Source organism: Mixophyes fleayi, chromosome 2 (genome assembly GCF_038048845.1).
Source record: "Mixophyes fleayi isolate aMixFle1 chromosome 2, aMixFle1.hap1, whole genome shotgun sequence".
NCBI classification, from domain to species: Eukaryota; Metazoa; Chordata; class Amphibia; order Anura; family Limnodynastidae; genus Mixophyes; species Mixophyes fleayi.
The window spans coordinates 90,111,724-90,132,760 of NC_134403.1; the positions used below are offsets into that span (position 1 = coordinate 90,111,724).

General features: G+C 39.5%; 1 protein-coding gene across 2 annotated transcripts; it reads right to left on the reverse strand.

The window, feature by feature from the left end:
* Positions 1-252: 252 nt before the first annotated feature.
* PRPH (peripherin) lies at positions 253-17,964 on the reverse strand. 2 transcript variants are annotated; one of them, XM_075199624.1, is made up of 9 exons: positions 17,322-17,964; positions 13,563-13,623; positions 10,671-10,766; positions 7,228-7,392; positions 6,489-6,614; positions 4,592-4,812; positions 2,691-2,740; positions 1,744-1,823; positions 253-989 (listed from the first exon to the last, which is right to left on the reverse strand). In XM_075199624.1, the coding sequence occupies exons 1-9, from the start codon at positions 17,840-17,842 to the stop codon at positions 939-941; spliced, it is 1,371 nt and encodes a 456-aa protein (XP_075055725.1). In that variant the 5' UTR covers positions 17,843-17,964; the 3' UTR covers positions 253-938. The 2 variants fall into 2 exon arrangements, with proteins under 2 accessions (XP_075055725.1, XP_075055724.1); XM_075199623.1 differs by having other exon boundaries at positions 1,744-1,826; positions 17,322-17,963.
* Between the last annotated feature and the right edge of the window lie 3,073 nt (positions 17,965-21,037).

The following is a 21,037-nucleotide window of genomic DNA, read 5'->3' on the forward strand; positions in this document are numbered from 1 at the left end:
CCACTGGTCCTCTGTGAGGGGTATCTGGAGATCTGGTTCCCACTGGAGTTAGCAGCGTGACTTTTTAATGCCAACTGTACATTTGAACCTTTAGGTACACAGATTAAGATGAATTGGAGCAGTATATACAGTTTAACTGATGCTGATATGAGCAGATAATCTGCTTAAATAATGCTTACATTCTCCCTGATTTCACATTGTGAATATAAGAATGTAAAATGTGCATAAAATATACACAAGAACAAAGTGGTCTGATGCTTTTTGCTTAATTGCTGCAAATAATTTTTATTAGCTAGTTAAGCAGACATGGCACATGTACATTGCTACAAGGCATAAGGGTAGTGTCCCATTCAATACAGAGAGATGGGTAATATATAGCACCGAAGTCGCTTTACAGCTATCTTGTCTTTAAGCATTTCCAATCAGCAGCCAGAGACCAATCCCAACCAGCGAGCTTATAATTCAAGTGTTCTTCAAGGAGGGAGCAGAGAAGGGCAGAGTGGAGAGGTAATACTGCTATCGAGTGCCTGTTATATTTATACAATGTAAAGTAACAAATGTTTACTTTTATATCTCAGCAAAATATATCCCATACATACTTATATTCATTGTATGTAGCTATATCAATAACTGTTTGGATTAATTGTAAATGGTGGTATAGTGCTCTTGCTGGGTGAGAAAGTTAATGTGAAAACACATTACATATATAAATGGTGAGAAGGAATTAGAATATAAAAGAGGTAACAATATCACTATCTGGGACACAGGCACTTAAGAGGAAGGAAATAGATAATGGTAACAAAACCCCTGAACGCTACTTAGATGACACTCAAAAGAAAGAAAGGAATCACTCTGTCAGGATAGCACAGGCTCCATGGTCTCAGGGGAATTCTGATATTTAGAGGTGTTACAGAGGCATCTGATCTCAAATTATCATTTTACTTCTCCCCTTCAGAAGATTTCTCCTTCCTGGACTCAGTCACAACCTGCTGTATGCAAAGATGAAAACAAATGTTATATATAGCCACAGACATACACAGTACTATTCTTAGCAAGCTATTAAGGTGCACAATAGAACATTAAAGGGGTTGTCCATTTTTGTACAACTTCTTCTGTTTCAATGATACCTTCCACAATTAGTGCTCCTCTCACTGCTCTGTTATATATTGGCAGCTACCATTTCCAGGAAGAGGAGCAAAGTGCTATCATCATGACTAAGTCTAACAGGGTAATTTAAATCTGCTTAGACTAAAGCTGTGTGTTTAAAGTGGTGCCTAACTGGACAGGAGCTGCGGCCAATCCGATCATGTGTTACATTAGTTATATACCTCCCATCTTGTAGTAGACAATGCTATGAGTGCGTGTGAAGCTCTAAGTTCTAGAAGTGATGGAGCTCCTCCTTCTGTGACTGGGGCAGTAATTAGGTAATGATAGGGGTCTCAAACATTCAGTCCATCCATAGTAGTAATTGGTTAAGGGTGAACTAGTGTTAGTGGACATCCTCTCTAAAATATAATATACCCTATTGAAGGGACAATGTGCTAGTGCCCACACTGATGGATATTACTTCCACAGGACTGGATCTGTGGAAGACAATTTGCTTACTGTCGGGATTTGTGAAATTTCTATGCCACAACATTGGGAAAATTGGTACAATATAAATGGGCAATCTGATACAGTTTGGGGGCCGTTTGGTGCTTTATGCGCATGTTAGCCCTAACATATATATGCAGTGTGACTCACCTCTCCATCTCGAGTCTCAATAGTTTTAATTACAACAGTTTTCCTGGTGTGAATCTCAGAGCTGGGTTCTAATTCAGGAGCTGCTGTGGGAGACAAGAGGGTGAGGGTGAGTATTGGCACAATTTGAAAACTGTCAAAAATGTTAAACTTGTAAGAATAATAAAATTGCAAGAGAATATTATCAAGAGACCATCATGAACGTAATTAAAATATTAACCACTAAATATCAGTATCAGTGGTCAGCATTGTTGCCTCACAGTGCTTGGGGCATGGGCTCGATGCCAACCATGGAATTACCTTTGTGCTCCTCTCTTCTCCCTATGTATGTGTGGGTGTTCTCCAGGTGCTCAGTCTCCTCCCACAGTACAAAAGCATACTGGTAGGTTAATTGGCCTCTGACTAAAGTAACCCTTGGGTGTGTTCTTGTAGTAGGGAATATTAAGCCCTGCTGTGGCAGGGACTGATGTGAATGATAACATACTTCCTGTATAATGATTCATAATATTTAGGTACTATATAAAGAGAGATTAACAAATAAACAACATAGGGTGTTTTATACCTTCATGACAGACTCCATTTTTGCTTCAGTGCATGACTACTGTTAATCTACACACAGTGGTCGAGTAGGGGTTAATTTATACCTGTGTGTAGGCAGACGTTTTCTCGGCTGAATCAAATGACAATCAATACGTGACATTAAACATTTATGAGGCACTAATGAATATCGGTTCAGTCCTCCACTATGGGTAGGCGATTAGTACAGTTCAGTGAGACTGCAAAAATTAAGTAAAGATGAACACAGTGTGTAGCCAAGTACAATGGCGAATTCTCATCTGCAGGGGTGACTTTTGGCTCCTTTGCTTTACACATAAATCCATAAATGGCTTTCAAGAACTATTTTAAAAACACACTTAAAATGCTTAAAAACTCTAATTAGAATCACTCACCTTGGCTTTTAAAACTGAGAGATGTCAGTGAATGAATGGGGACAGCAATCCTGAAATAATAGAGCAAATTCAAATGGTAAAACAAATTCTATGTAAATATGATACTATCCACAGATAGTACACAAGATCTTCATCTGAAATAATCTGTTTGCTTTATCACAGAGCACTATACTTCATATGCTGGCCAAACTCAAGCCAAGATCAACAATGATAACGCATGTGTGGCTAGAAAATAAAATTGGATCATCAACACACCCTTGTAAATGTCAGATAGTCAGTATTGCCTGAGACCACTATGTGAGTTAACTACTTGGCAAAAGTTCTGAATGTCCAGATTTGTTTTATTTGGGCAAATTGAAAAGTGATTATGTTGTTGCATACACAGACTGTGTGGCAGGATTGGCATATTTGTGGTTACCTTCGTCCTCCAGCATCAATTCTAGCACCTCATTTCATTTTTTGTTGTATATTAGATATATAATAATGTACATAGGATATTGGAAGTCATATTGGTGTTCTATAACAAAGCACGGTGGCTCAGTGGTAAGCATTTCTGCCTCACAGCGCTGGGTTATGAGTTTTTTTAATTCTTATAACTAATTTCAGAAACAGAACGTTCCAAGTTGTACAAGTAGACGTGACTGAGCATACGTGAAATGATCTAAGTAAAATCACTGAAATCATTCCAGAAATGAATAAAATAAGCAGTTGCTTTGTGCCAGTAAACTAGAAAGGCACATCTTAGGTACCATTGCAAAATTGTCAAGTGAATGTAAAAGAGGAATTTCTCAATTTAATCTGATAGCAACCCCACCAAAATCATCTCTGCTGATACAAACAACTTCTGCACTTATGTTCATCAAAATCATTGGGCTTCCTCTTACATAGTTCAACTCTACCAAGGATGTAGAATCATGGCTGCTGCAAGTCATCACTCTGCAGTGCATACTAACAGCAAGAAGTGATCACGACAAGCTTAAAGTGTGTCTGAAGGCTTGTCCAGCATATAGAAACTACTATAAATCTTGTATCAACTTGTAACTTTAGGTGAGTACCGGTTCCTTTTTCATAGAAAAAAGTGCTACCTATAATACTTAGTAACCTTACTACCAGTGGAGGCCAATTACTAAGTGCACTGGTTATGCACCACAGAACACTTTGGTCTTGCACTTGTGCACTACAAGGTGTATACCTCCTCTACGCTCTTGGGGGCTATCTCCACAAATTAAACCTGCACCTTGATGTGCAGAGAGAAGCTTCACATCAAAATCTAACCTCCTACCACTTTAGGACCACCACTTTAATTAAATAACATTTTAACTTTTTCTCCTAAAATAATGCTTGTTTTAGCTCAATATATGGCTTATATTAATCACAACAGTGTGGGGACATGGAAACTGTCTTGGTTACAGGTGACAATTTTGTGTGTGAAGTGTTTTTATATATTGCTCGGAGTGCTCCTGGAAGTGTATTTCTCATGCAGGGTCCCATTTAACACACAGAACAAGAGCCGAATTCCACCAGCTTAGAACTATGGCAAAATTGTATAAATGGCCGTGTGACTCTGCACTGAAATTGCACCCTCTCCATCTCTTTATCTCATTAAAAAATCTTGCTGAACTCTCCTCTCTTCTCTGCTCCGTAAAACAAGGATTGTCACTATGCCTGCTGTTGCTTCATCACAAATCTACCCATCATGCCCCACACGTGTATGTCCTCATCTAGGTGCACTTGTGTAAATTGAGGTACGCTGCTGGACCAAAGTTGATTTTGTGTTGCAAAGAGGCCGTTTTGTGGTTAATGCTTTTTACACAGAAAATTATAGGTATATTTTCGCCTAATATGTTTTATGGTCATGTCCACTATGATTGTTCCCTTCAATGAAATGAATCATTGCTCACCTGCTTTCTTCTCCTTCCAGGAGTTTTCGGTAAGTTGCAATCTCAATATCTAATGCCATTTTGACATTGAGCAGGTCTTGGTATTCTCTCAAGTGACGGGCCATTTCTTCTTTCATATGCTGCACTTCCAGCTCCAGACGTCCAATTGTGTCCTGGTAATTAACTGCCTCCACCCCAAACCGTTCCTCCATATCCCTCATTTGACGTATCAGTGCTTCATTCTGTATAGGAAAATAAGTGTGCTTGTTACTAGTTGTACCTTAAAACTAGGCTTGGCAAATCATAAAAAACTGCAGAGACCCCCTACAGTATTATCATTAAACAATGTAATAAAATAAATTCATGTCAGGGGTGGGCGGACAACATTTGGCCAAGGCATTAAGAAGAAGTAAGGTACAATGCTCTCATAGGAAGAGCTTCCTTATGAGAAGGTATGTAAAGGTAGTTAGACATAATTATTGGGCAGCTGTATCATCCTTCAGTTTAGTTAAGGTCAGGACTATTTCTTGTCCTGAAGACTTGTAGTGATATATACTATGTGAGGATTCATATGGAACAGCGACATACAGTAAATAGAGGTGCTTTATACAGTAATTGTACAGTACTGAGTTGACTATAGGCAGGACTGTAGGAAGCTCTAAAACCTTGCAAAACTGCCTGTTAAGCAATGGCTCTCGTCCACTGCTGTGTCATCCCAAAGTCAGTGTGTTTGAATCCCAAAGGACAAATCGCTGAGACCCATTGACCCCAGCAGATGTGTATGTATTTACAGCGTACACGTATGCAGGGCCACCTTAACAACAGTATGGGCCCCCGGGCACAGCAGTGCACGGGGCCCCTATATATATAAATATATAAGTAAAAAAAAAAGAAAATAAAAAGGATTATATCTAATATATATATATATATCTTAACTTACCTTTCAATCGCGATGCGTTGAATCCTCTTCTGTACTTCAGCGCTGTGCTCCTCCATGCTGTGCTCGCAGTGAATGTCGGGCGTGATGACGTCATCACGCCCGACATTCACTGCGAGCGCATCACGGAAGAGAGGACCAGGGAGTGAGCCGGATCGTCACCTGACCTGAACGGTCAGGTGACCGCAAAAGGTAAGTTTCTTTTTTTTTTTTTTTTTTTTTTACAGCAGACCTGCCAGGGCCCCCTTTCCCCCTGGGCCCCCGGGCACCTGCCCATCGTGCCCAATGGGAAAGACGGCCCTGCACGTATGCTCTTCTCTTTTCAAGTACTGTTTGAAGTACTTTACTAGACTGCTTTAAATAAGCTATCACAGATAGGTAGAGATTGGAGAAATATATGCCTTTGGGTCTTATACACTGACTGAAAAATCCAACAAAATATATATTCTTGCATTATGGGTCTCTATAACTTTAGAGCCTCTCTTTTTATGTGGTTTCTTTGCACTCGAATTGTAGCAGTTTTTATAGTAGGATTTAATAGATAGTAGTTTATTCACTTGTACAAATGTATGACACATACTGATGAATAATTTTCTTTGCTGTGTTGTCTGAAGTCAAGTTTCCATTATTGATACCACTCTATGGGGAGAATTCAAGAAGACCAAAAGAAGCTCTATCACCAATGACAGTGTCAGAGATAGAGTTCCTGAACAGCTAGCAGTCTACGAAGGAAAGTGAAGCGGCGCAGATAAGTGATGAAGTCTGGAATAGAATCTACAAACCAAACAATTGGGGCCTGCTTTTTACACTAGCCACCAAGATTGGGGTCTGCTTTCTTCACTAGCCACCAGGACTCGGATCTGCTTTCTACACTAGCCATTAGGGTTGACTGACTGAAACATGAGGTTGGTACTAGCAATGAAGCACCAGCAGGACGAGTGGAGGGAGAGGACAGAACGCCTGAGCCGAGGAATTACTTACTGTTCCTTTCAGTCCATCAACCTCACATGTTAAGCTCTGGATCTGTCGCCGTGATTCATTCATTTCCTGCTTGGCCTGACGCAGTGCCTCATTATTACGGTTTGCGGCATCGGATAGGTCAGCAAACTGTCCCAGAATAAGTAGAGAAAATATATATTTAAAGGTAACATCACTCTGCCTGCAAGTGTTTCGACTGCTATCTATGTAGATCTTAGTCATAGTTCCTTGTCAATGGTAAAGACAACAATGACAAAAAGACTATAATGTGATAAATTCCATTATACTGGACTTGGAGTGCAACATAAATAATATAAAAAGAAGCATACACAAATTCTAATGAAACAATTTGAAAATGTAAATTATATTCACTTTTTACAACATAATAAAATGCATATTTGGACAGCTGTTCTTTAATAAGTCTTGTTCAAAGAAACAGTACAATCTTGTCAATATTTGTGCCATTTTAATTCACTTATAAGTGAATAGTTTGAATAATTAAACGTAATGAAATTAATAAATTTCCCCCCTATCTAGTCATTACATTATCATGTTATCATGCTATGTCTCAGTGACAAATATATAAGCTAAGACAAATAAAGCTACACTTTATATTTACAACCTGTCTCAGATATCTAAAATATAAAGAGGAAATTATTATAACATGTGCTAATCTATGATGCTCTCCATTATTCCACAGTTACTTAGTCACCCATTACCGTGTCTATGTTGACCCATGTACCTTGGATTTGTACCATTCCTCAGACTCTTGCAGATTCTTGGCAGCAATGTTCTCATACTGACTACGAATGTCCCGAAGTGCAGAGGTCAGATCAGGCTGCTTTGTTGCTTCAATTTCCAGGTGAATTGGCTGTGCCTGTACCGTCACCTGCATATCTTGGAGTTCCTAAATGGGGATATTCACAGCATGAGGTTAAAAGTGACATATCAAGCTTCGGTCTACTTGAAGGAGCTTACAATACAATCTAGGTGATTTGCCACTACAGAAACCTGATAAATAGGTTGTACAGGCTGTGGTCAATGGAGATCAATGAATGCCATCATGCCACCCTCTATAGCACTGACTGTTCCCCTTTCATTTAAACCTCTCACGGGTGATCAAAACCAGAAATAGCATTTACAACAAGAGACACATACTGACTAGAGGTGCTCCTGCATTTGGCTGCAAAATGGCCTTTAGTTTCCACGGTTCTACCTACACCACATGGCATAATTAAATGACTGTCATTGGTCCAGCCTTATTCATAGACTGTAAATTCTACTAAATGCAAATGAATAAATACAATTTTTGCATTCTCCTTCTGCTTCTGCATTGTGGCCTGAATTATATAATCAAAACTCTTCTGTCATAAAACGCAAACTTACATGACATTATGATGATTTTGTGACTCTCTAGTACAAATCCTTTAACAGTTGACTTGTGGCTTGTACATGTTGTAATATCTTTATAATATCACAAACCTTTTAATACTGAGTAGAATATATAATAGTGTAATACCCCAATCCTTTAAATACTATGGATTAAGAAAAAGCACTATAGGACTTTTATCCAGTAGAACCAATATTATATGTAACATACAAGTAAGGGGAATTTAGGTAATAGCAGTTATAACGTGATAACTGATTTGTAGAGCTGCAAAATCCATGAATTTCATCTTTTTGAAAGAGGGAAAAGCCCTATTGTAGTATCACAATTTTTGGGGAGTTAATTTGTGGTGATAAGTAATTATTTTTTATCACCATGCAATAAAAAGACTTATCGCAATCAGGGCTAAATAAGAAAACATTAGAAGTGATAAAGGAAAAAAAAGATCTTTTAACATGTTTATCCTAGCATATATTATGGATGCATTAAATTAATACAGGGAAAATAATACAATCTGGAAATGAGCATATCAAAGATAGAAATTGAATAAAAAATTATTATAGAAAGTAAGTTTAATCCTAAATAAAATGTAACTGCACAAATAGCATTGGGCCACTAAAACATAGACAGGAGGAAAATATGCTAGGAAATATGTTCTGTCGTAATGAACATAACAGTTCTTTCCTGGTTCACTTGCTACTTATCAAACCACTCTTAGGGCTAGATTTACTAAGCTGCGGGTTTGAAAAAGTGGGGATGTTGCCTATAGCAACCAATCACATTCTAACTTTCATTCATTTAGTGCTTTCTACAAAATGACAGCTAGAATCTGATTGGTTGCTATAGGCAACATCCCCACTTTTCAAACCCGCAGCTTAGTAAATCTAGACCTTAGTGTCTCTACCTCTCCATTCCACTCCCACAATCTGTTGGGATCCCACAATGCTCTATTATCGTCCAGGTACTTTTCTCACTGTACTTCTTCTTTTGGAGAACTAATTTGCTCATATGACATCCAATACCACTTCTACACCGATGATACCCAAATTCCCTGACCTCTCTCTTTCTGTACTATCTGTGTAACCAACTGTTTCTCTGCTATCTCTACATGGAAATCCCAACACTACCTAACGCTCAACGTGTTCAAAACAGAGCTTATCATTTCCCCCACAGAATCACCACTTCTTGTTAAATCTCCTACACATCCCAATTACAGTCAATAATACTAGTATTTACTTAGTCTCCCTAACCCACTGCGCTGGTGTCATACTTACATTCAGTTACTCTTCCGGTTCTCTCTCTGTCACCTTCAGAAAATTCACAGAATATGCAATTTTCTTACCCAAGATGCTAAGAACGCATCCATTTTCTCATCATCTCCCACCTTGACTATTGCAACCACCTTCTATCTGTCATTCCCCTCACCCATATATCCCTGCTTTAATCTATCTTTAATGTCACAGCAAGACAGATCTTCCTCTCTTAACACTCCGCATCTGCTTCACCATTCTTCAAATCTCTATATTGACTCCCCGCGTCCTTCAGAATCCAACTCAAATTACTCACCTTTACCTACAAAGCCCTCAACACCACCACCCCTTCATACATCTCAAATCTCATCTCAAAATACTTAGATCTACCTTGTCTGTGGCAAACATCCCTCACTCCCGTCTACAAAACTTCTCCTTTCCTGCTATATACTTATGGGATCCCTACCACATTGAATCAGACTCTCCCACAGCCTACAAACCTTTAAACCCTCTCTGAAAACCAATCTCTTTATTAGAGTTTGCTGTTCTCCCACCTATACTACCCACACTAATACACCCTCCCAATGTCCCAATCTGCACTGCACCATGCTGTGCCCTCTTCCACTTGTAAGGCTTCTCATAAGCAGGGTCCTCCCTACCCTTTGTTTTCATGTCTGCTACCTATACTACTATGGGTGCTGCTCCCGGGTGCTATCTCAGGGGAAAATAATGTGGTGTCCACAGTCAGCAGGGAGTTTAATGATACCTCTGTTGTGTGACTGTGGACACCATAATTCATTTGAAACCTCTGAATGTTATACATGTGAAAAGATAAATTGATAGCTGCTTCACTGGAGTTTTGTTATCCTATGTTATAAAATATAGGAATTGGTTGGACCTAAAGAACTTTTTAAGTGGGCTTACTATAACTATATAACACACTTAAGTGTGACATTATGATATAATTGTGGTAGACATGACATGGACAGCAAATGTAAGTACAGAGGTCAAAATCATGTCTTAAACAAAGTGACAATTTCCAAAACACAGAATACATTGCAAGCTCACAACTTGTGACTCTCCAGCTGGTGTTGAGCTTCAAGACACCGAACGCTGGAACTAGATCTACAGGTTGCCTAAGCCTGCATTAGCTATATAAGCACCACTAAACTTTTTACTAACATGCACCCCCTGTCCAAGAACAAAACACCTATCCACCCGCTTACTAAAAATCCCTGCTGGGGAAACATTGTTTAGACTTGCTAATCCAGGAGCCAAATGAGTGCAGTGCAATACCCCCCCCCCCAAACCCTCACTCCTCCGCCCCGCCAAGTTCAGTTTTTAATGAGACAGTCCAAATGTTTGGTGTTGGGATGGGTTGAGTTACCAAAATATTGGGAAGGTATAGGGTGTGTTGAGTTTGTCCTGATTTTTATTGTTGGTATAGGGTGTGTTGAGTTTGTCCTGATTTTTATTGTTAAATGTTAAAAAATAAAGGAAAGGCTTTAGGAAAATGATGACTAGTGGATTTTTTTGGTGCAGATATACCTCCTCGTGAAGTTTCTTCAGAAATTCTATTTCATCCATTAGAGACTCAATCTTCCTTTCCAGCTCCAGGCGAGACAGAGTGGCATCATCTACATCCTACCAGATAATGGAGAGGAAAAGAAGTGATCTACCACAGCTGAGAAACTAAGTACATTTGTATATTCTATTAATATGTAGTATAATGCTATTCTGTAGACAGTGCTGTCCATGTTTTCCATGAAGAAGCTGCAAGAGAGAGACAACCCCTCCAACCCCCCCCCCCCCCCACACCAATTGCACCCCCTATGCTATGGTAGTTACATCTTTGAATCTGAGGATTAATCTAATGCTGAGGACTTCCTCCTTATATTTAGATAGATTGCTTTAAGCCTGTCTCTGAACTGTTCATTAGCTGCTGAAGTCGTTCCTTTTATTACAGCTAATCTGTACTTGTTACATATATGTGTAAATTCCTATTACTTGACCAATTAAATTCAAAGCAAACGTGTAGTGCATTTTAAAAAACAACTCATTTGCAGCCACTAAGAGTAGATTAGCTTGTAGGCTAATCCAATGACCAGTATAAAAGGATACATGGAGAGGGCAAACAATGAGAAAACAAAAACCTAAAAGTCTAATGTCATCAGGAAGCAAATTTACTAAATTACTGCCTGAGACCAGATAGATTTGTGCTTCCCTTCTGACCTGTCTAGAAGGACACAGCCCTATGTTGGGGCTTGCCCCTGACCTCGGCATACTGTGTAGCTTTACTCTCACTCATATTCTATGTTTTTACCTTCTCTCTTGTAAGTGAGCTAAGCTGGCTGTACACATATGTTTGTTTTCCTGAATTTGTATATATGCTTAAAATTAAATGATCAGGATAGATTGGAAATTCTTATCGATACAAATTTCTTCACAATCAAATGATTTGAGCGTTCTGGATTTGCCTTCAGAAAAAAAGGCAATACGTCCTCATTTGTAGGATGCATGAGTAGCAAACAGGAAAGTGTGGTCATTTCATCCATCACATCACAGAGTGATTGGCCAAACAGCAGAAATGTGGTTGTACAATGCATTTGGCGAGTACAAGTGACTGTTAGTCATGCACATATGTATAGATGCACACTCATTGTGGGAAGTAAAGTAAAAAGAGTGTGGAGTATGTACATTTATGCAACAATAAAGCTTGACTGATGAGCGAAACTCAAGAGCTTCAGGGTGGGGATCAGACTACTTCTATTTGAGGGATATAGCTTTATTTCCATGGAGTCTGAAGGGCAGGGGCGGATCTAGAAAATTGCTATACCCTGGGCGATTTGGGGGGGGGGGGGGGGCGATTTAGGCTCCGCCCCCTTTGTGACATCTAAGGCTGCCGGCGGCTGCACACTATGTGCAGGTCCGCTCGGCAGTGACAGTGTGCTGCCCGGCTGCTATGATTGTGTTTAAAACACAATCATAGCAGCCGGGCAGCACACTGTCACTGCCAAACGGACCTGCACATACTGTGCAGCCGTCGGCAGCAAGTCCCTGCTAGGGGGGGCGATTGCCCCGATCGCCCCCCCCTGGATCCGCCACTGCTGAAGAGTCACTCTGGACTAGATGTGGTCTAGTCCTCCATCATTTCTGCAATGGAACCTCTGGCTCTACAACCATTGAAAAACCAAAAATGTCAGTGATCCAAGCATGACATCAGACCAGCAATATACAATATAAGGACATAAACCAAATGAGCATGCCTTATCATACCTTATCATGCAGATGACATGAAGAGCAGGACTGATTATGAAGGGTATAATAGTAGGTTAATTGGCTGCTATCAAATTTACCGTCTGTTGTGTGTATGTTAGGGAATTTAGACTGTAAGCTCCAATGGGGCAGGGACTGATGTGAGTGAGTTCTCTGTACAGTGTTGATGAGTTAGTGGCGCTATATAAATAGATGATGATAATAAATGGACTTGTGAAGTGCAAATGTAAATTCCTTGGCTGACTCATGCCATCCATGGTGAGGATAACCAAATACGTCTCACTGGCCTTAGGACAAAACTGGAGCATCAGTTTTCCATTTTAATGACATTTACGTGGTTTACTGGTAGTGATAGGAAATGGAGAAAAGAAAATATGATTTCACATAGGGACATTGTAAACTCCCAGACTGAGATATGTTGCAGCATTTTATCATATATCAATAAGAGTACTAACAATAGCTCAGTTTAAAAAGGAACACAGCATTATCAAAATAAGTATAAAACATGTTTTTAATATGATATTTTATAAAATAAAATTATTTTGAAATTATTATTTTTTTTACATTATAGGAACTGAAAGTCTAAATCTGCAACCCGGATCAGCCATACACTCAGCTGTAAACTCTACAGGCCAGAATCAGTTGAGCTGCCTCTCTGACATCTTTTATTAAATTGCAATGATAACTGATTTTTTTATCGGCGTGCTAGGAGGTGATTAAAAAACATATGTAACAAAAAAATCAGACTTATCGCCGTGATCGGGATCTAATGATAAATAGATCCTTAAGCCCTACACCAAGCGTGAATTCTTGTCTTACAAATTGTGCATGTGAAACTATACAAACTACTTTGGGTCAAGTTTGGTATATTGACAATATTTTATTCCTGCCACAGAAAGTGCTACTTTTCCGCACAGGTTTGTTTTAATAGTCATATAAATTTATCAAATTCTGGACGAAAATAAGTCTCAGTGACAGATGGTTGTACATAAACTTTCAGGTTGTATAGCTCACTTCTGTCCATCTATCTACCATGAAGGGACACATGTATATGTAGAAGCTGAGAAGCCACAAGAAAAGAAAGCTTTGGAAGCAGGAAGGCTACAAGTTGGATAACCATTCCGTCGATAAACAAAGTAAATGTCTAATAAATGTGTCACTTACCTTCCTGAACAGCACTAGATTATTCTCAGCATCTTCTCTCTTGTGAGATTCTTCATCCAGCCTGTATGAGAAATCAGAGCAAATTGAGAATCGCTGACTGGCCGATGTGTTTGATTCATCCACAACTTAATAATTAAACTATGTACGGACACTCTAACATCTCTTGCAGATTACAGAGCTGTCATGTCTATTCTCCATGGGTGGGAAGGCACTCTGTGTGCACAGTTACTTCTGGCTCCTTCAATTCCATAATACTCTGCATGGCAATTCCACACCAGAAACTAAAAATACAGTGTGTAAGAATTGCTTAAACTCAGTGGGAATCTGTAAATTGATATGCTAAAGAAACCATTGGAGCTGTAAGCTTACTAACTGACATAGCTATTGTTGAAATGCATGAGAAAAACAAGCAGTTTCCCATTCAAAGACCCTGATTTCCTTTTTTTAATCATTCATAGATTACTAGTGACAAAGGGAGTGGTTTTCCACAGGCCTCGTAGAGAGGAATTAGGTATTTAGCTGACAGTCTACAGAGCAAGGCTGCAAACAGAGTTACACATTTGTACAGTAGTGAACCTAGGTTAAAGAGATCCAGGGTGGAGGACAGATGTGTGACAAAATAAAATAATAGTAAAGAGTGTGATGTATCTTACATATTTTGTAGAAGTTTAGAAGGACTTTTTCCACAGCTAACAGCAAGCTGAAAGGGTGTGTCTGCAGTGAGAGCAATCAAGCAGAGCACCTGATGAGAACTCCTTTTTAAAGGCAAGGTGGAATTGTCACCTGTCTATCAAACTAGGGCTTTGGGAGGAGTGTATACTATGTATGCCTGTCTTTTTTATTACTCATGGGTGACTGATGCCAGACAGTGGTTGGTGTCTTGGAAGTTGGTCTATGTCTATTTAGCATTAGGGCCACAAGAAAGTGTGTGGTGCTTTATGGAGGCAGCCATTTAGTTGTACAACATAATATCCAGTTCATCACTTTAATAGAAACTAACTCACTGTGACATGAAACACTTTGTGTGTGAACTCATAGGCTGCATTCTCATGATTATTGGCTGAACACACACTCCACTGTGAGTAGGTGACGGTCCTCATTAGTTAATCTTTCCATCCTGTAAATGTTGCTAGGCACAACTTGGGAACTATTCTCAATTAAGCTCGCTGGTCCAAAACAGGTAATTACGCAAAAAGCACTGTAAGACTTGTAAAGAATAGCATTATTCTATTCTTAAGACAATAAAAAAGACAAGTAATGGTGGGCAACACTATCTTTCTCTAATATATGTATAATCTTTATTGCTAGTCACTCAGCACTTTACTATAATACTGCTATTTATTAGAATGTCTAATGAAGTTGTATTATTTGGTTCCAGCTACATTGGCACTGGTCTAGCTGCGCATCTGCCAGATTTTCAAGTAGACATTCGCAGCCACACCCTAAAAATTATCTGTAATGGTCAGTCTGCTCTCAAGAAGGACGGAGTGTACGAATGTGCCTGTCTTAGAGATCTTACGAGTCAGATTTATTATTGAATAAAAAAACCTGCCTTCCACAAGTTATCCTGGCAACTGATTAATTGTATGCCCTGCAAACAATAAACCAACTTTTTCCAAACTGTATCTATCTATTGTACTGTTGGAGCTCCCTCCATTAATATTCCTACATGGGTGGGAATCTGTACTATGACAATAGACTGGACACAATAGATGACCATGAGTGTGATGAGTGTATTCAAAATCATTACTGGGCAAAAAGACTGTTTACACTGCGAACTGGAGACACAGCAATTGTGTCCCAATTATCCTGCTGTCACCTTCATTACATGTAACCTGCCTTTGTCTTGGCTCATCCTTCTTGTATCTTAAAGTGGATGGGTGCCCCAGTCAAATTATGTTATTTAATGCAAACCAGCCTGGAGGCTTGACAGCAGTGGGTGTATCTGGCCAAAGAAGGGTGTCACATGATGTCAGGAGATCACATGGTGACAACCTTTTTGGGCTGGTGTGCCCCACTGCTGCCAAGCCTCAGCGACAATTGCATTAAATAATAATACCATTTGCCCGTGAATATCAATCCCATTTATCACTCTGATCATTCTGAAATTTATTTTAGAAAGTATCAAAGTAAGAGAAAGATCCTGCAGTTAATACCCCACTTAGCCCTTGAACATAAAGTATATCCCATGATGTAAGGTTTGTATGTGTTATGATGTGGATTCAAGTGATACTTTAGCTTGGTAGTTATAACTTAACTGTTTCTTGTAAACGTAAAAAAACTATGTATGTTCTGCCTGTTGCTTGGACATTAGCTTCTTCTACAAAATACAATAAGGGAAAAACAAATCAGAGGGTTTACTTATATAAGTAACTTGCAGACATATAAATAATTAAAGCAAATATATGGATAAATCACACAATAGGAGAACTAAAACTGCAAAATATGCTTACAGTCTTATTCTAGATTTTAAGTCTTAAGAATACCATTATCTAATAAAGGAATGCCACTAACAAGAGAACAGCATCAACACAAGACAGACAATAGGCATCCTGTGGCTGTGCATGTTTAGGTCCTATTCTTTGCTTTAATTAAAGTGCAAATGTAAAGGGTCCCATTCTTCATGGAGACCCAGTAAGTCAGTTGCCCTGGGAAAATTAAGAGAACAAAAGGATAAAGGCTGCCTGTATCTTATGGTAACCGGCTGACATGTATCCATATGTAACCCTATTGTGCATTTACCATAGAAACAAGTGGTAAAGCTGAATCAGTACATATATCGCATGTTCAGAGTTGTCACATGTCATTAAAATCCCTTTCATTACAGATATCAGGAATTGTTGCTAATTATTATTTAATATCTGTTTGTCATATATGACAGTGACTACTCTAGGTTGGATTATGGTAGGGAAATGACAAAGGCTGAATTTACACTTGTTATGAGAGCCACACCCTATCTCAAGGAAACTTCTGTTTTGCCCATGCCTTACCTGTGGGGGGCGCCAATTCTCTCTTATAATGGATGTGGCATAACACTGTCTCAGGGGAAGTTCAAGGCTGTCACATGAATGCTAAATAACATTTTTATGTTATTTTTCTCTTACAAGGTTAACCAAATGAAGGCATGCCAGTAATTCAGATTGAACTTCTAATTCATGACTGGAACCCAAACATGGGAGACAATTATCTTCGCTTTGCAAAGCCATTGTGTACTACTTATTCATGCACTCATTGTTAATCAGGTTAAGTATTTTTGATTTACACAACACCCCATTTTCCTACTCATCTAGCTCAGTGATATATAATTATTTTGGAAACAATGGTGAAGTAATTAATTGAAGCACATTTCTCATGAAAATACTGAACAATGACTTGCAACACTGACTACAGACTTAGTTTGGTCCCAGTCGGAAATCCCTGTTCTATTTCAAAGGTAGGCAACTAGTGGCTCTCCAGCTGTTATATTGTTTACTAGTGCCAGCATGCTTGCTGTGGCTGACACAGCATGTTGTACATGGTAGTTCCACAACAGCTTGAGAGACACAGGCTGTCTAAAACTGCTCTAATTCATAACTAACTCAGTTGAACTTTCTGACATGAAAATACTTTATATCCTGATAACCAAGTCATCAGTGAATTTTCAGTGGCACCAATCTCATTGACAAGCACATGTCACTGTGCATATGTCTGCTCAAGAATACCCATTTCTCCAGCTATAGCTCTGTCAGACCTACACCCTCTGAACCCCCAGACTCTCACCTCTGCTTAAGATAATTGAGGTCCTCTGCCAGGTTGTCTCTCTCCACCTGGATGTGGTCTCTGTCCTTGCCCAGGGCATCTAGCTGTCTTCGCAATTCTCTCAACTCTTGCTGACACAGATCTGCTGCCCGGGTGGGCTCCTTGGACCTGGCTTGGTTGATCTCAGTCACCAGCACGGCATTCTGTTGCTCCAAGTATCGAACTTTTTCTATAAAGCTGGCAAAGCGGTCATTGAGTTCCTGCATTTCCGCCTTCTCATTGCTGCGGGTGGTTAGGAACTCCTGATTTAGAGCGTCAGCCACAGAGAAGTCAACTCTGTCCAGAGTGACGCGGACTGGAGTGCTGGACCTAACTCTATAGGCAGAAGATGAGGAACGACTAGAAGGACCAGGAGAAGGACTGCCTAAGTGCCTGGAGGGTTGAAACCTAGAAGAAGAAGAGTAGGACACAGGCGACAGAAGAGGAGCCCCAAAAGTACGGCGGTACGAAGTTGAGGTGGCTCTTAACCCAGAGTGACTCATGATGAGAGAGATGCTGTTTGCTACCAAATTACTTGTTTTGCACCCAACAAAGATGCTGCAGGTTGCTAGTTCTGGGATGCTGAGCAGAAAGTCTGTGTCTCCAGCAGGCTGCTTTATAAGGCAGCATGGACTATCATTGTGCAGTGCAGCCCCTCCCTCTGAGACCACATCTATCTATTATCCAGAGCTCAGGGAGGAGGGGGCTGCATCTCCATCCTACCACACCCCACTCTAAGCTGCTGGCCTCCCTGCATCTTATGCCAGTGCTGCTGAGATGCAAGTTTCTGACTTTCTTCATGTCATCTTACATCAAGGTGGCTGATGATACAGCAAATTAATACAGGCTGGTAGGCAAAATATCCTGCAATAAAACTAAATAATAGAATACCATTACCTCACATTTATACATATTAATAATGCGGAGATCAAGTTTTCCTGCAGTAATAAAAAAAATGCAAAGAACAAATGTTTGGGACTGAGTTTTACATATTGCAGTAGGAAATAAAAGAAGTGTTAGATTAGATACTGATCGATCCTGTGAAATAACCACATCGGCCAATGATGTATTTTGAAGTAGTTCACAGACATTGCATTCAGTCCACTTTAAATCATTATTCTAGCAATAGAGCTCATAGCATTTTTTTCAGCTTCATCTAATACACCGATATTGCAATCTGATCTGTCTATGAAAACACCAGCAGCACCGTGAGTGTCGTATAAATCAGCCTCATTTTTTGTCTTTGGAGACATGGCATATCTTTTAAAGTTAATCACATCAAAAATAAAACATGTTTTTACCTCTGACTTTAAAATAAAACCACTAGAAATAATTTCAATTTGCAGGTGATTTGTTTACAAATAAATAAAGTATAGTCATGTAAGAAGATATTTAGAGAAATTTAGGGCAGCAGACAAGTACTCTGGCTTTTATCACAAGATCTTCATCTCCGCTTCGGAAGCAGACAAGCTGTATGCAATGTCCCTAGCTATAGTTTACTTATGAAACTGGGAGGTGTACCTTTAGCCGGCCTCATACAATGAACTGTTAGGCATAGACATCAACAGAACAGGGACAGCTGGTCCCCAAATGAACATTTCTAGGATCCATGACCTGCATTAGCCGTCAATAACCTTTGGCTCATCTTACAGAAAACACAGGAAAAGAAAAAGACTTGTAGCATTGATCTTTATAAAGTATATTTCATTATAACAATGTGCTATGTATGAGCAATTTAGAGTGTTATTATTTTTATTTGCTCTTCATACAACACCAATGACAGCACACTCTACATCACTGTAAAATATGCACATGGATTATAATATATATGAATAAAAAGTATAAAGTATAAAAAAATATATGCATTCTATAGGTAAAAATAGAGAGAAGTAATTAATATTGCAAATTAGCCTAAAACTAGAGGATACATGGTGAAATGCAAATTAGGCTGTGGAGTATGCTAAGTGATGCGGCATGTGGGTGCTGGGGGTGTGTGCTACTTTGACTTTCCTGTACATTGCTAAACTCTGATCATGTCCACAAATGCACATCTCACATTTAGGGGCATCTTCAATTGTTGGCGGTTTCCGCTGCGGAAAAAGTATTACCGTTATTACGGTAATACTAAGCCGGATTTCAGCTCGCAGCTCCCTGAGCCGCAAGCTGAAATCCAGCGTGAAAAGTACCGTAATAACGGTATTTACGCGCTCTATTACCGTAATGACGGTAATAGTGCGCGGGACGCGTTACTTTAGGCTGTAACGCCGACAATTGAATATGCCCCTTAGGCTGCTGTCATAGTTGCATTTTGGAAACAATGTTTTATTTGTAAGTAAGAAGTAGCCGATATCTGTTATTTCATATCAGTAGAGTCCATGGAATCCCTTCTCTTCACAAACGCTACATACTTTCCAATTTTGTAACTGTCCCCTCCGGGAGAACCTTGAGGGGAGGTTAAGTGGCAAGGACAGTGTGGCATGGCGCTGCAAATCACAGCATTTTAGCCCCGCTCCCTGTGGCGCATACCATTATCGAGGCCACCGTCCTGCCCAGTTCACTAGTACGTTGGCAGGATCCGGTAAAAAGTCCTGCCCTCCCAGGAGTCCTGGAGAACTACCTAAAATTCCGGAGTCTCCCAGGCTTTCCAGATTAGTAGCCAAGTGTACCTAGCAGATAACAAAGGCACAAAGTTGTCTAACTCCAGGTTTATTGAATATAAAACATTATAGCCTCTCACAGATAAGCTGCAAAAAGCTTATTAAGTATAACAGTGTTCTTCCTAGTAGATAAAAAAACACTCATCAACATTCTTCTAACATTTTTGCATTTGTAAACAGCAGAAATGCTTCTGAATGCAGGTTATAGGTATTTAATTAATTCCATCCTGTGTCATTGATTTTTAAATAATCAAAGTAGGTTAAATAGAGTTCGTAGCTGTGACCTGTCATGAGATCTTGCACAGAACACTGTATCCTCATTGGACATACGCTGTGATATAAATTCTAAGAAGAGATATTAGTAGAGTGGAAACTGACAGTTATGTCAGGAAAATGGTGAGGGAGAGAGAGAGAGAAAGAAAAGGACAATAGCTAAACTGTAGCTGGGATAAATGCATTACATCCTCCTTGGGAAGCTTCCAGACAGACCATGGCAATTACCAGCTAATGGAGAGGTACAGACAGCTGCTGCTTACTATTATTGGAACGTCCCTCCTCCTTTTAGAAACTTTAATTCATTTTATCCTCTCTCATTGATTTGGAACCAATCACAGCAGATCTATTTTTTACACATCATAAACTAGCTAATCTGCCAGCAACATACTAATAACTGCCTGGCTACCAAAAACCCTTATTAGGAAAATCATTTTTATTGTAAGCCCACATATTCATTTTGTGCATTAGGTCCAGTCACACACGATATTGGTGTGTTAAAGGTCTCAAGTATGAAATATTCAGCGGGTATAAAAAACCATGAGGGGAAGCAGTAAAACAACACCCATCTCATGCCATGCTAAAAATTGCATGAACTTTTGTAGTGGGTTATTGTACAAATATTGTCACTTTAGTCATTATTAGACAAATCCCCATAATACATTGCAGTGTTATACAGCAAGGAGCCTATAAAGCCACCTGCTGACAGTGGACAGAGAACAAATATGATCCTTCTGAAGGGAGGTGTTGGATATATCAGTGTATTCT

Coding starts and splice junctions, on each gene's coding strand:
- PRPH (XM_075199623.1), bottom strand. CDS start 17,842: ATGAGTCACTCTGGGTTAAGAGCCACCTCAACTTCGTACCGCCGTACT. Junction 6,615..7,227: donor AGGAATGGTACAAATCCAAG/GTACATGGGTCA, acceptor ATTCTGGGACAG/TTTGCTGACCTATCCGATGC. Junction 1,827..2,690: donor TCTCAGTTTTAAAAGCCAAG/GTGAGTGATTCT, acceptor TGTCTCCCACAG/CAGCTCCTGAATTAGAACCC.